Here is a 16,003-nt window from a genome sequence, read left to right as displayed (position 1 = left end):
GGCTGGTTGTTGGTTGGTTGGTTAGAAGAGGTCAACTGTGAAAATAATACAAAGTTTGTTGAGTTTTTTGGGTTGGAAAAAAAAGACTGCAGAATGGGTACTGCCTCCGCCTGCTATCCATGTGTTATTGAAAGGATATTCTAGCAATATTTTATTTTTATGTGTGTGAGTCTGCGTGTGTGTGTGTGAGATTGTTTGTCGTATATCTTCCTGTATAAATATCATTGACAAACAATGGGATGCGGATACCAAGAGTCGGTGGTATGTGATTTTTCTTTACAAATATATCCCATTGGAATTTTTTTGCGCACATCATAGCGGGAGTCTAGAGGATGCTGGGCGGCCATTGCTTTTCGTAAGGATATGGGATGTATTGTTATTCTATATTAAGTTAATGCTGATTATTGGATAAGATTCAGACGATTAGGCAGCAGATGGTTTTGAAGAGAACCAATAATAATACAGGAACTATCTACCTAGATGTATGTAAGAGAAGTCGAATAATTGACTGACTGACCAAGAATAATAGTCCAGTTCAAATGGCTGAAGGCAGAATCAAGGAATTTGGCACGAGGGTCAGTTTTGTGTGGGGTTTTCGAAATTTTAACGGGAAGGTACCAAAGCCACTCCCTCGGCCAAAAGGAAAAGAATTTTGGTATGTGGAATTAGGGCCGCTGATGGGGTGCAGGATTGATGTTCCAAAGGGTTTTTGGAAATTGGAACTTTAACGTTACGAAAAGTTCTAAAATGGTACTACATTTCTAAAATGGTACCATTTGATATTATGTGAGCGGATAGAGTTAAAAACTTGGAATTCGGTATGAGAACCAAGGTAGGAAGGTAAGTTATGATATATGAAGGTGGTGGTTTTGGAAATATGTACTACATGAGCGAACTGTACTAAATGGTACTAAACGGAACGGCTAGGTTTAGGGTGAACGGATGAAGCTGGAATTTCGAAATTTTGTATTGGGGTTCATGTTGGTTACAGGTTTGTGATTAGGAAGTGGTTTTAGAAATGGATACTACAATGCACGAAAAGTACTAAATAGTACTATATTTGGTACAATTTGGTATTGGGTGAACAGATAGTGCTTGGAATCTGAAATTTGGCAGTAGGATTGCTGTTGGATATGGATGTGGTTTCGGAAATGTGTCGTATAATTGTTCGAAAAGTACTAAATAGTACTATATTTGATATTGGGTGAAGAGATACATATAAAATTCTGAAATTTGATATTTTGATTGCTGATGGTATCTGTGTTTGAGATTTGGTGGTTGTTTGGAAATGCGTCGGGGGGAAGAGGTAGAGATAAAATTCTGAAATATGATTTTTATATTGCCGATGGTATCTGTGTGTTGAGATTTGGCGGTGTTTTGGAAATGTGTCCCATATTTGTACAAAAAGTACTAAATGGTATTATAATTGGTATTGGGTGAAGCGGGTAATGCTGAAATTCTGATATTTGATATTAAGGTCTCTGTTGACATCTGTAGTTCAGATATGGATGTGGTTTTGGAAATGTGTACTATAATTGTACGAAAAATGCAAAATAGTACTAAATTTGGGATTGGATGAAGAGATAAAGCTGATATATTGAAATTTAATGGTGTGTTACTGTTAGTGTCCGAGGTTGAGTGAAGGAGCTGATTTTGGATATGCGTACTACAATTGTAGTAAATGATACCATATTTGATAATGCGTGAAATTAAAGAGCTGAACTCCTGAAATTTCATATTAAGATCACTGGTGGTATCTGAGGTTGAGATATATGAAAATTGTTTTGGAAATGTGTACTAGAATTATATCAAAAACAAGTAAGCAAAGGCTACAGTCGAGCGGGGCCGACCGTTGAATACCCTACAACACTATAATAAACGATACAGTTTATATAGGCGAGATACTCGAAAGAATTCCACAAGATATTGTGACAAATTATAAAAGAAAACCATCAGGTTCCGTTCTCTAATTTTCGAATAATAGCAACTTAAACTAATTTGCTCATCTCCAATTTGTTGGCAGATGGAACCAATATTTCCCAAAGACCTATAATCTCTCAGAAGTGGCAAAAGATTAACATTTATTATTGGTTTTTGACTGAAACGCATATATATGAGATACAGACATTTGACTATATCCTTCAACGAAATCAGCGTTAACGAAATAGTTAGAAGTGCGTCTTTCCTGTATTTGTGAATTCTCCAAAAAGTCACTGGAATGGACATTTTCGTATTTTGTCTACAAAAGTTGGCAAACTATTTCGCACATTGAATATTTTTGGATGACCATCCAAAACTGCTTGGCTCTTGCAATGTCCGGTAACCCCCATTCAAATGTGCGTGAGGGTCGGGCGATAATTACGACCTGCTGACAATTTTGCAGTTTTTTGGTCCATTTCAACCCCTAAATATATGGCGATCATCTCCAAAAAGAGTAGGCTTCTATTCTGACCCTCATCTGATCCCCATGCAAAATTTCGTTAGGATCGGGCCATAAATGCGATCTGTATATGATATACTGATATCCTAACTACTTAGTTTTGTTAGCTGTAGAAATATTACCAAATGTTTAATTCAAAATGAAAATATGCCAAAAATATGACAAAATTGAAAAAATATGAGAAAATTTTACAAAATCAATATTTTCATCTTTAGAGAGACATTTTTATGCGATTTTTTAGACGTTGTTTCTTTCCTACCAAGAGGCCATTCTGAATTAATAAGAACTGTCGAAATCAGTTCACCCGTTCTCGACATATAAGAGATCTTTCAAGCATATCTCCTTTGATATACATATATATCGCACATAATTTGCTATATATCCGATTTGTTGGATAATAACATCAACGTAAAGGTCAGAAGTAACCTTGTGATGGCTTTGTGATTTCGCCGGGATTTAAAATATTCGCGGTTTAATGAAAATTTTTGAATTTTTTCAACACAAAATATATGGTCTATTTTACCCGCTAAATATTATCCGATGACCACCCAAATTGGTAGGCTTCTTCCCCGCCCTAAACTCTAGCTACATGCGAAATTCCGCGTCAATTGCGACCTGTATAGCTACTGCAAAATCCGACATTTTTTCAGTATTTGGTCCATTTCAACCCCTAAACATTTGGCGATCATCTCCAAAAGAAATAGGGTTCTATTCTGGCCCCAGACCCACCTCCATTCTAAATTTCGTGAAGATCGGACCATAATTGCGACCTGTAGAGTGATTACAAATTAACATGGACAGACGGACAGACGGACGGACGGACATACATAGCTAGATCAACTCAGCTCGGCGAGCTAGGAAGATCCATATATACTTTCCTATGTGGGAAACCAATATTTCGAGGTGTTACATAATTTTTGGCCCAATCAAACTTATAATACCCCCAACACATAGTGTTGTAGGGTATAAACACTGAATGTTAATACATTTCGTATTGAGTGAAAGCATAGAACTGGAGTCCCAAAATTTGATATGGAGGTTAGTACTTTAATAAATAATAAATGGTGTTAATTTTAAGTCATTGTTAGTATCTAGGATGGAGAGATGATGTAGTTTGTTTTCAATATTTTTTGGGTATCGTTTCTAGGGTTCATATGGTTAAAGTAAACTTTAAAATTAAAGATTTTGACGACATTTTCCTATGATTCTTCCCGAAAATTAAAACATGAATATTATACATGAAACCTTCGAAGTGTGGACATTTAGAACGATGCACGAAATTTTGATTAAAAAAATGTTAAAAAGGCCTAAGACGGATAAAAAATGCTGCCGAAGAGGAGGGTACCTGCTAGTATAAATATATATTAATATTTTATAAATTCTACAAAAAAATTAAAAACATAAAAAAAACTAAAAATTCATTAAATCTTTAAGTAATTTAATGTTTGAAAAATTTTAATGTGAATATTTACCGCGACTGTCCCTTAAAAGGTCCGACCGTTTAGAGAAATTTTGTCATTTAAATCACCCTTTAGTATACTACAATGCGTTTCCTTTTCGAGTACAAATTGTGGAGGGCAGCTAAATCTATGTAATTAAAATGCGAAAAATAAATGTGGAAAAATCACATTCCATATGACCCTTACATGTAGTCTAACCCCAAATGTGTCTAGAGTCACCTGTGTGTTTGTATGTGTAGGTTTGCACAATTATCTAAATGTTGTTGGCAAACAACATGTTTGCAAATGAAAATTCTTTTTCATATGTGAAAATGAAAATGCATTTCATTTCGAAAATCGTTAATTAATATTTGATTTAGACTACACGAAAATAGGGGATCACAAATGCAATTGCACTCTAATCAGTGATTTCGAAATATGTTTTTGGGGGGAGCAGATGATGTAAATAAACAATTGTTATTTACCAATCAATATCAAATTGAGATGGGGGAATTTTGACATATTCCGATACAATGGGTAATTTAAAATTAAATATTGCAAAAAAAACAAGGTTGCAAAAATTTTCGAAATTGAGGATTTAAGCTACGTCAATAAAACTTCAGTGAATTATAAAAGTAGGGCCAAAAATATGAGACAAGTCTATCAGCGCCTTGAAAGTTTGTATAGCAAATTTACCTAAAAAGATGGGGACAAGTTTTTAACTCATTTTTAGAAAATTTTGGATTAAGATTCTTGGAAACCAGGCTTTTTGGGTACATGATGGTAAAATTACTGATACCAATATGAAGATTACAAGCGAGTCATCAAAGGGTATTTTCAAAATACGGTTAAAAGCTCCATTTAAAGTCAAAATATTCTACAAATTTATTTGTCATAAAATTCTACTGTAGGTCGCAGACGACTTCAAAAGTGTAAGAAAATCATATATACACAAGGTATCATTATTAGATTTATGCTCCAAAAATCCATGTTAAGGCCGACTGTAAAACATGACCAAGACCTTCCCAACATTATTCGGGTTGTACCAAAACAACAATTTCTTTCTAGTAGAGTTCCTACCGTACTTACATAGGGTTATTATGTAGTTATTAACTGGAATTGTCTCAAATGATAACCTATAATAAAAAAAATCGTTGTGCAGGACCACGTCTTCGCATAGCCCCCATATACAAGGTGAGATGAAAAAAACTGCAACCAACTTCAGACTGAAAACAGCAACATCAGCAGAAGTGGTTCGAAAAGTAAAGAAGCGCGGGGTTCGCGTTGCAGTGGACGAAAAATGGCTGAATATATCACTGAATATATTTCATTCAGCAAATATTGAAAAAGGAGCTCGGGTAAAGCCATTGAAATTCCAAAAAGTGCAAGAACTTGCACCGCAACAGAAAAAAAAATAGACTCAATAGAACTAAAGAGTGCTTCGCTTGGCCGAAAGTGGTGAACTGCCGAATTTGGTTTTCTCCGATGAGAAAAGTTTGTAAACAAACAAAATGATCGCTACTCACTATTAAAGTGTCGATCACCTCAAGCAAGCGCTTCGCCGTGAATGTGCCAAAATACCGCAGAGCAGCATTCGGGCAGCGTATGACGGTTTCATTGGCTTTTGAAGGCCATAATTAGTACTAAAGGTGACCAATTCGAACAAATCTAAACTTATTCTAAAATTTGATGCTATTTCCGACATTTTTTGCTTTCATTCAATAGAATTTTAAAAAAATGTAAAAATTATGGCGTTTGACTTTGTTGCAGTGTTTTATCTCACGCTTTAAAAGTTTTCTTTTGAGCGGTATTTTCCTTCAAAATGGTGCTGATCTTTTACTTATTCGTATTAGGTTACATTTAGACTTTTCATGTATTCAGGAACCTTGAAATGTATAACAAAAAAATTTAGAGAATATTTTTACTCTCTACGATCTCGTTAACTTAACTTGTCGAAAACACTATTCACATAAAATACTCGGTTTCCAAGGAATCTTAATTCGAAGAGAAGGCAGAGTGGGGAAATTTCGCTCTATTTTGGTTATTTTGCAAGATAAACTATCAAAACGTCAATAAATTTACTTTTTTTTTGTATGATTCATAATCTGCTGAATTTTTCATGTACTTGTGGAAAAGTAATTCTGTCCCACAGTGTAATTGAGACCTGCGTTTATCTGGAAAGATTCATATTTGTAGTCAATTTAAACCTCTAAATATTTTGCAAGAAATAGGCTGTAGAGTGATTACAAATTAATGAACACGCGACGGACATACATAGCTAGATCGAATCTACTCTGTGAGATAGGAAGATCGATATATTACGTGGCCACACTTAGTTCATGTCCGAGTTGAAAGAAATTTAGTTTTATCATCCCGCCGTACGAACATGGTTGTGTATACGCTCGAACAATGCTTGGAAAGACTGCGACATTACTTAAAAAAGCATGGTAGGTAATTTTCCAGAATGTGTGCGAAAATTGAGTACGAATTTTGGAAGAAGAGCAGTAACATCAGCTCCGTATGCAAACAAGCAAAATTGTCGCATTTAGGGCATAGCAAATCCACCCGCACGCAAACAGCCGATGCACGCCAAACTGTGTGGTGCGGATTTTGTTCTAGAGGCATAATAGGGTCAATTTTTTTTCGAAAATGACAAATGAAAGAGCCCCTTTGAACGAATTTAAAAAAATTGAAGAGGAGGATATTGACAACATTTGTTTTCAAAAAGGCGGAGCTACTTGCTACGCAGCCCAACTTATTTGGCAGACAAAAAAAAAAGCAGCCGCATAATTTATGGGCCACCCTGTATAGCAATCAAAGAATTTTGCATAAAAAAAAACACCCGACATAAATATGGATATTTGTCACCAGCGCAATTTGCCATTCTCATTCATTAACCATTAATGGAGACCACAAACGCAGACCAGTTCGCAAATAAACGTTGTTTTTGCTTTCATCTTTAAATTCAATCAATTTATCAAACGGAATTAACAAAACAAAGACAACAATTTTTGATTGCAACCGGCAAATGACCAAACAATATAAACAAAAACTAAACAACAAACAAAAAAATATGTATACAATATTAAGTAATCTAAACAAGAACAACACAGAAAACAAACAACAACAATAATAACAATTTGCCAATTATCAACAAATGAATGGGGATGAGAATAGTTTCCTATGGAGGAATTGAATTGAATGGTTTGGTTTGATTGTGGGTCGGTGGTCGTCGTCCGTTCATTCCAAAACTGCTCGATATATATGTGTATAACATCCCATACAAACTTGGAGGAAAAAAAAAGAGTAAATGACCTCACAAAACACAATCAGATATAAGAAGTATGGCAGAAATGTCGGACCACACAGAGATAGAGAGATATAAAACAGAAAAAAGCTAGACAATATCAAATGGAATAGGAAAAAATTGGAAAAACGGAGGAGAAGAAGAAAAGACAGCAATGCAATTGACAATTAATAGTAAACAAATTGAAAATGGGAAAACATGTAAACAAATTGCAAGGCAATGTGCATACCAAAAACGAGAAGGTAAACAAATACAATTACCCTAAAGAAGCTAAGTAAAAGAAGGGCATGAATTGTTTGGTTCAAGTGAGTTAATGTCCGAATGCAGTCAAAACAAATGACAATGGCATGGCATGGAATGGAAGAGGTAACAAAAGAAAACGAAACGAAAAAAATCAATTCACATATAGATGCCAAAAATGTTGTCTGCACGTGGCATATAAATATTGATTTTTAGCGAACGAGGCTGAAGTTCAAGTTTATAGGGCATTTCAAGGAATTTTGGGAATGTCTGAGAAAATAAAATGAACAAAACATAATGTCATCAGCAAACAACGTGTCACTGAGTTTTGTCTGGACCGAAATGTTTACCCACACTACACGTGGAACATATCCAGACCCATACTGAAAAATGTATAACGTGTTAGAATTACAAACACACAAAATAGCAGTAAGACCTGTAGACATGTCGAAGGGTGGCTATAGCAAAAGGTAGGCCTGCATTGACAAATTTAATCTGTTTGGAAATATCTCTGAATTCCAGAAAATGTTTAAATAATAAAATTAGTATGTTCACAATTCCAACTGTTGCCAAAATTAAATGAAATATATGATATTAACCGAAAAAATTGCTTGAAATTGAACGTTATACATACAAATTATACCAAAAGTGGGCCGACATGTACCATATTTGATACCAAATGATTCTTGAAGTAATCTAAAGCTCCCTATAAATTTTAAAAGCTCTATATTAAATATTGCAAAATATATATCTCAAAATACGGTCACGACGACAAAAGGTCATGTCACTTTCTTTGGATCTTAGGATAGACTCACTTTAAGAGCCTATTTATGCATGTCAATCCGTATGTCCATGTATTTTTGTGAAAAAAATGCAGGTCCCATTTATTATCCGGATGAGATGAAATTTTCCAAACAATTTTTTTGGGGGGCAAGGACGAACGGTATTGAAACTGGGGAGAATCGGTTTAAATTCAGATATAGCTCCCATGTATATGACCAACCGATTTCGGGTTATTTGTGCACCAATTGGCCAATACTAGTCTAAATGACAAAATGCATTTTGGCACATCCGACCCAATTCAGTCTAGGAACAAGTACATAAAATTTGGAGAAAATTGGTTCAGATGTAACTATAGCTCTCATATAAGGGCAAGATAAAAGAACTGCAAATTTTATTGAATGAAATCAAAAAATGTCGGAAATAGCATCAAATTTTAGAATACGTTTAGATTTGTTCGAATTGGTCAACTTTGGAACGAATTATGACCTTCAAACGACCAATGAAACCGTCACACGCTGCCCGAATGTTGCTCTGCGGTATTTTGGCCCATTCCCGGCGAAGCACTTGCTTGAGGTGCTCGACACTTTGGTATTTTTTAGTGCCAACCTTGCTTTCCAAAATACTCCAGACATAATAGTCCAATACTCTAACGGATTGGTATCCGGAGATTTTGGTGGCCATTGTGCACTGGAAATGAATCTAGGAACCTTATTTTGTAACCATTATTGGTTGGCGCGTGCTAAGTCCTGTTGGAATTTCCAAGGTATTCTGCCAAAATGTTTGCGTGTCCAAGGCTTTTATACACCCTCCAGAATATTTTCGCGATAATATTCGGTATTTATTCTGATGCGGCGGTCGATAAATACGAGCTGTCGTGGCGGCCCACACCATCACTATGGCCTGCGCCTGAGTTCTGGTGGCCAACCGAAGGTGCAAGTAAACACGATCATTTTGTTTGTTTACAAACTGCTGGACAACGAATGTTTTCTCATCGGAGAAAACCAAATTCGGCAGTTCATCACTTTCGGTCAAGCAAAGTAACTCTTTAGATCTTTTGAGTCTATTTTCTTTCTGCTGCGGTGTAAGTTCTTGCACTTTTTGGAATTTCAATGGCTTTCCCCCGAGCTCATCTTTCAATATTTGCCAAATTGAATATTGCGATGCTATGCGATGTTCACCTCGCGATCCATTTTTCGGCAAATGCGACCCGGGTTTCGATCAAGTCGCTTCTTTACTTTTCAAAATATTTCTGCTTATGTTGCTGTTTTCTTCCGTCCACTTCCTTGACGACGGGCTACGCTACCAGTATCACGGTAAAGAGCGATGGTACGAGACAGAAAAGATTTATTCACATTTAAATGCTGGAGTGCTCTAACGATAGTTACTTGTGGTTTTCCAGCCAAATATAAAGAAATCACACTATCACGCTTGAATTTCATCACGAATTACTTGTTTTCTGTAAAATTCTCACCAAAATGCTTCTTTGCGCTTGTAAACAATATAGTGAGCTGTCGCTGGAATAATTTTAGTAGCTGTCGGATAAGTGGCTTAGAAATGACAGCAGTCTGAAGTTGGTTGCAGTTTTTTTCATCTAACCCTGTATGTTGATCTGGTACGAGCCCGTTCAAAGGGAGTTTTTAAATATAATATAAAAAAAAAACATCATTTTTGTGAATCACTTGAGGGTTAAGCTCTTTGACCAAAAAATCCTTTTATTATTTGTAATATTATAGAATACACCATATAGCTAAAATGCAGGAATTTCAAGAAATATATATTCGAAAAAATCCAAAAATATGGAATTTTTAGGTTACTTTGCGATGTAAGCGTTGAAAACGCCGATACATGTTTGTTCAATTTTAATCTTTACTTTTTTAATCTGATGGATGTGTTTTACAATTATTTTTTGTGATGCACAGTGTACTAGTGTATTGAGATTTTATCAAAAAGTGGACAATTTTTCGTGCTGCGAAGTTTTTTAACGAGATCCAGAAATGGTTGATTCCAGTCAGTTTGGTTGTTGAGTCATTGAAATTAGAGAGAATCAAAACCTAAGGCTAAAAATCCCTAAAGCCAAACATTTTTTACAAAATTTAATGGATTTTTTTTTAATTTTATAATTACTCCCTTTCCTTGGTATGGTTTTAAGAGGTCCAAGTAGTTTTCCCTTTTCCTGATTTTTCAGAAAAAAATATTCTTTAGATTTTCTTCAAATAAAATCTCTGTTAAGTTGTTTGCATGTATTAAATAACAATAATATGTGAGCAAATTTGTTTATTCTTGATATTGAAAATGACACTTTAGCGAAACACCTATCCATTTTACGCCAGTAAAACATACAAGCGTGACATGTGCGATATACATATCGTTGTGAATTTTTTTCCCGAATATTAAATTGCCTGGGAAAACGTGTTCCGCAAACAGCAATAATAATCATAACAACAAAATACTAAAACAACAAATTATTAGAGAATACTTGCAGAACAGCAAATCGCGCGCATAGCAATGCGAAACGGGAAAAATAAAGTTATGCAAAAATAAACAAAAATATTTGCAATTTCTGGGAAATTACTCATATTGCTTGATAAACCAGATCTAATAGAAGGCAACAACAACAGCAGCAACGCCAAAGTCATAGAGAATGTATAATAATTCGCCAAATGGCCATTCATAAAAAAAATATGAAGCACTTTTAAGAGTTGCCATAAACGAAACAGAGAATTTCATGATTTTGAGAAATTAAAACAAAAAATGTTTTTCAACATAAAAAATAAAAAAAAAAATGATGTGGGAATGACCTTTCGTGAAAAAATCATATTTTATTTTTAAATATGTAATAAAATTCTTTATGTTTTTAAATTTCTAAAAAATATGAAATTCATTGCAATCTTATTACAACATATTTCAGAAAAAATGAACATTAAAAGACTAAATAGTTAAAGAAACAGGAGGATTGTCAGCAAGTCCGTCAGCTCTATTTTCATGCTCTACGACTCGTTATATGCTTTTTGAAACCCATATCTATATCTATGAAACTTCAAAATTATCAGTGCGAAGTTGAATGAAAATCGGCTATTACACTTACATCTTATGAGCATTACGATTATATAAAATGTTGGAGATTCTAGAAGAAATAGACACTTTTTCAAAATACAAAAAAAAAAAAAAAAATCAACAAGATAGGATTTTCGCTTTCTATGAGAAATTTAATTTCTCTTGATGTTTTTGAACTTTTGTTAGGGGAAAAGGTGTAAAACAATATTTCCATCTTCGGACTTGATCCATGTTTGAAAAACATATATTTTGATATTGGACATGTTCCGATATTTCCTTCAAGCCGGTCAGATCTTTCCACATATATATGGGACCTCCAATATATGGGGGAATATTAAATGTGATATCTACGAAAATAAAATGTACAGGGTGAGATGAAAAAACTGCAACCAACTTCAGATTGCTGTCATTTCTAAGCCACTCGTTCGACAGCTGTTAAAATTATACCAGTGACAACTCATTATATTGTTTACAAGCGTACAAAAGCATTTTGGTGAGAATTTTCCAGAAAAAATTTATTCGTGATGGAATTCAAGCGTGATAGTGTGATTTCTTTATATTTGGCTGGAAAACCACAGATGGCTATCGTTAGAGCACTCCAGCATTTAAATGTGAATAAATCCTTTGTGTCTCGTACCATCGTCAAGGAAGTGAACGGAAAACAGTAACATCAGCAGAAATGGTCCGAAAAGTAAAGAAGCGACTTGATCGAAACAAGCGTCGCCGTGGCCGAAAAATGGCTCGTGAACTGAAAACAAAAGACTCAAAAGAGCTATAGAGTTGCTTCGCTTGACCGAAAGAGGTGCACTGCAGAATTTGGTTTTCTTCAATGAGAAAACATTCATAGCCCAGCAGTTTGTAAACAAACAAAATGATCGTGTTTACTTGTCGAAGAGGTCAGCTGAAAATGTGCATGTTCGGTTGGCCACCAGAACTCAAGCCGATGGTAGCTCTCCGCTCGTATTAATCAGAATAAATGCCGAATATTATCGCGAAAATATTTTAGCCTCAGACCTTGGTCATTCCAACAGGACTCTGCACGCGCCAACCAAGAATGGTTACAAAATGAGGTCCTCGATTCATTTCCAGCGCACAATGGTCACCAAATCCGTTGGATACCAATCCGTTGGACTATTGTGTCTGGAGTATTTTGAAAACCAAGGTTAGCACTAAAAATACTAAAGTGTTGGCAGCGTGTGTCGGTTTCATTGGCCGCTTGATGGCCATAATTCATGCCAAAAGTGACCAATTCGAACAAAGCTAAACTTATTCTAAAATTTGATGCTATTTCCGAAATTTTTTGCTTTCATTTAATAAAATTTAAGAAAAAAAATTAAAATTAATAATTTTGAAAACAACGTATGCATATTTCGCATTCGATTTCTTTTAAATTTCACACATCGACAAAACAAAAAAAAAATGATTTTATGCACTCGATTTTGGAACAACTCTAGTTTAGTAAAAACTATTCGATTTTTACGAATTTTTTTTCAGAAGTAGGTATTTTTACCTTGATTCCAGAATTTTTTTTTTTTTTTTTTTTTTTGGGTACGGACCTGGGATCCTACATTTTTTGAGCCGAAAGTACGGATTCAGGATCCGGTCTAGACGCAGATCAACACACCCGATGTAGACAATATAAGTATAGTTGGTTCGAAAGTTGTAGTCAAATTATCGATTTTTTGGACTCGGATTTTTATAAAACCCCCAAAAAGACGAAAAAGGGCTCATTATGGGGGTCAACAAAATTGATGTTAAGTTATAGCTGACACTCTTGCCTTTCCAAAATGCTACAATCGGTACATTCGCGTCAAAAATATGGGGTCCCGGGTCCGTCTGCAAAAAAAAAAATAGTTTCCCGGAATCCGGGTTAAAATACCTACCACTGGAAAATATTTAGAAAAACCCGAAGAGTTTTTACTAAACTAGAGTTCTTTCAAAATCGATTTCGAATTGACAGTTTTTACCAAACTACCAAAATTGAAGGGTTTTTACCAAACTAGAGTTAAGACATGATTTTAGTCGACTTTGGTTTGGAAAATTGAAAATCGATTATTTTTTTTGCCAATTTTTTATCAGAGAATCGAAAGACTAAAAGTTTAAAAATTATTTAAGAATTTATTTAAATTGAATACTGTTTCTATCCCTCTTTTTTAAAATATCATTTTAAGAAGTCATTACCGCCAATTTTGAAAGATATGCAAACTATTATGGCACCACTGGTCAATTTTTTCTGCTTTACAAAAAAATATGTATTTATCACAGAAAGGGGTGACAAGACACCATTAAAATAATGCTTTTCCGGGGAAAAACTAATTCTCACGTTTCAAATCGAGAAGAAAGAAAATATAAACAAGCAAACGATTTAAAACCACTTTTCTAATAGTTTTGTCGCTTGGATTTTCCAAGAAAAACTTGGGATTTCACAGCAATAGCAACAAGCACGTTGTTGGGGATTTGGTAACAAGTGGTGATCACAACAACAACGACGAAAACGAAGCGTCAACACAACATTACAAACATTGGATGACAATGGTGATGATGACACCATCACATTTGGACACTGGCAATATGGTCAATTTAATAAAAACCAAAAAAAAAGTACGTCAGCACATTTATAACCGACTGGGAATTTCTGTCAATTAAGGGGTAATGCAAGGGGCGCTGAAGAGATAAGGAGTTAACATTTGTTGAAATGTTTTCGATTTTTTTTCACAATTTTAATTTTTTTTGATGAAGAATAACATAAAGCTTACCTAAAGAATGACAGCTGTCGAAATGCAAGCAGAGCACAAAGATTGTTAAGGTAATCCACAAATGAATCTTTGACATTCTCTGCTGATGGAATATTCGTTGCAGCACCACCACCTTTTGTTGGTCGTTGGATAATTTTGAGTAGCTGGAATGCTGCCGCCTTTCTAGTTCTTCCATTTTTGTTTGTTTTTGATTTGTTGTCGTTGTAGTTTTTTTTTTTATTTTGTTGTTGTCAATGATATTGCACAAAATATGCAAATTGGGATGATGATGATGATCGGGTTTTGTTGTGCTACTCTTTTGGTTAGGGTTAATGTGAACTTTTTCTGCTTTTGGTAGACACCACTATTTTCATTTGCTTTGCTTTATTTCTTCCACTTTTGTTGTTATTTCATATTACTTTTTTGTTGTTGAATATTTCTTTGTTTGTTTTGTTTATTTCAAAGCACACTCTTGAGAAATCTGAGTAGGGAGAATAAAGGTAATTTTTGTTGTCTCTCACCACTTGGGCAAATAATGGTAGGTGAACACAACACAGTTAAAGATCTTTTGTGATCTCACTCTCAAACTGGCTCTCTCTCGCTCTCCCTCTATGTGGTTTGAGAATTTCTTATTGAAACACACCTGCCTGCCTTCTTTATTTAGGCGCTTAACTTCTTTTTTTTTCTTCTCACAGATGACGTTTACGTACACAAAAGATAAAGGTGAATAAGAATGAAGCACAAAACAAGAACAACAAAACACACAAAATGTTGTCGCACACTCACACACAGGTAGGTAACACAAAATAAAATAAACAACAATTTACATGTATTGGAAAAAGATCGTTGGTTTGGTCGTTGTTAGTTGGGTAAATTTGATGAAAATTCCACTTTGAAAATTAATATTTGAATGGTCAAAATTATTGAAAATTCTTGCACAAAACCTGGAAAATTTCAACACAAATAATTAATTTCGAAATTTGCATTTTACGTTTGAATTACACATTAATTATTCAAATATGTGATCTCCACAACAACACCATTGTTTCTAAACACCATATTTCCACTGCTGATATTGTTGTTGTAGTTGTTTCTTGGCCGATGATTAATACCAACAAACAGAGACGGAATTTTGTGCTGCTCTTAACCAGAAACGATGTGTTTACCAAACTGGTCAAACAACTTTTTGTTGTTGTTGGTAGAATAAAGGTATAGATATCCACTTCTCACATATTTTGTAGTTAAATTATTTTGTAATTTTAAATATTAAATATTCTTTAAATTATTAACACTTTTTAATTATTGAAAAATAATAATGATTTGTTTCGATTTAACAACCTTTTTCTTCCAACTTAACACTTCTTTCTTCTTCGTTTGCTGTTGTTGGCCCTTTTTCACTGGTCGTGGTAGGTACTACTTGGTTCATTTGTACAACAATTGTAATGCTACCACACAACACAACAGCAACAACATTCACTGAGAGCCATCATCAAAAACATGCAATGCCTCTATCACACTAACCGACCGACATGATTTCACCCGACCAATGTTATTCACGCAAAGAAACACAAAATACGACTGAGTGACGAATGAGCATGGTTGGAAATTGTGAGTGCTCACTGTTTGGTTGTCGAGCAAGCAAACGGCCCCAAAACACACACACACACATGCTCGCAGATGAGCGCAACCAAAACATTGAGTGTTTCTGAGATGAGTGAGTGCGAAAGAGTATTGCCTGTTAATGAAATATATAAACAGAGAACTTCAATGCAATTCTCCACAATAAATGGACATTATTAAAATAATAAAATATATACAACGAATACCAATATACAAATTATTAATTCACTAACAAATATATATTTTTTGTTTTAATTTGATTTACGGTTAATATTTGAAGCCGGTATTTCATTTTCTTTTTTACTTGTTTCATTGTTGTTTGGTTATTTGTTTACATTTGTTAGGGGCAGTGTTGCCATTGCTTGAAAATTAATCTCATCACATG

General features: G+C 34.6%; 1 protein-coding gene across 5 annotated transcripts in view; it reads right to left on the bottom strand.

The window, feature by feature from the left end:
• The window catches only part of LOC101893340 (protein sidekick), a 309,215-nt gene extending 293,617 nt beyond the window's left edge, over positions 1-15,598 (bottom strand). Inside the window, exons 1-2 of one of the 5 annotated variants that reach the window (XM_059120794.1) lie at positions 15,337-15,598; positions 14,020-14,479 (exon numbers count right to left, since the gene is read on the bottom strand). In XM_059120794.1, coding sequence (XP_058976777.1) covers positions 14,020-14,194 — 175 coding nt within the window. In that variant the 5' untranslated portion in view covers positions 14,195-14,479; positions 15,337-15,598. Of the gene's footprint in view, positions 1-14,019; positions 15,292-15,336 lie in introns of those variants that run through there. The other 4 variants (XM_059120795.1, XM_059120797.1, XM_059120796.1 and 1 more) reach the window with 4 other exon arrangements.
• Between the last annotated feature and the right edge of the window lie 405 nt (positions 15,599-16,003).

The sequence above is a fragment of the Musca domestica genome, unplaced genomic scaffold, assembly GCF_030504385.1.
Source record: "Musca domestica strain aabys unplaced genomic scaffold, Musca_domestica.polishedcontigs.V.1.1 179, whole genome shotgun sequence".
In the NCBI taxonomy this organism is placed as follows: Eukaryota; Metazoa; Arthropoda; class Insecta; order Diptera; family Muscidae; genus Musca; species Musca domestica.
This window is presented reverse-complemented; position numbering and strand designations above follow the sequence as displayed.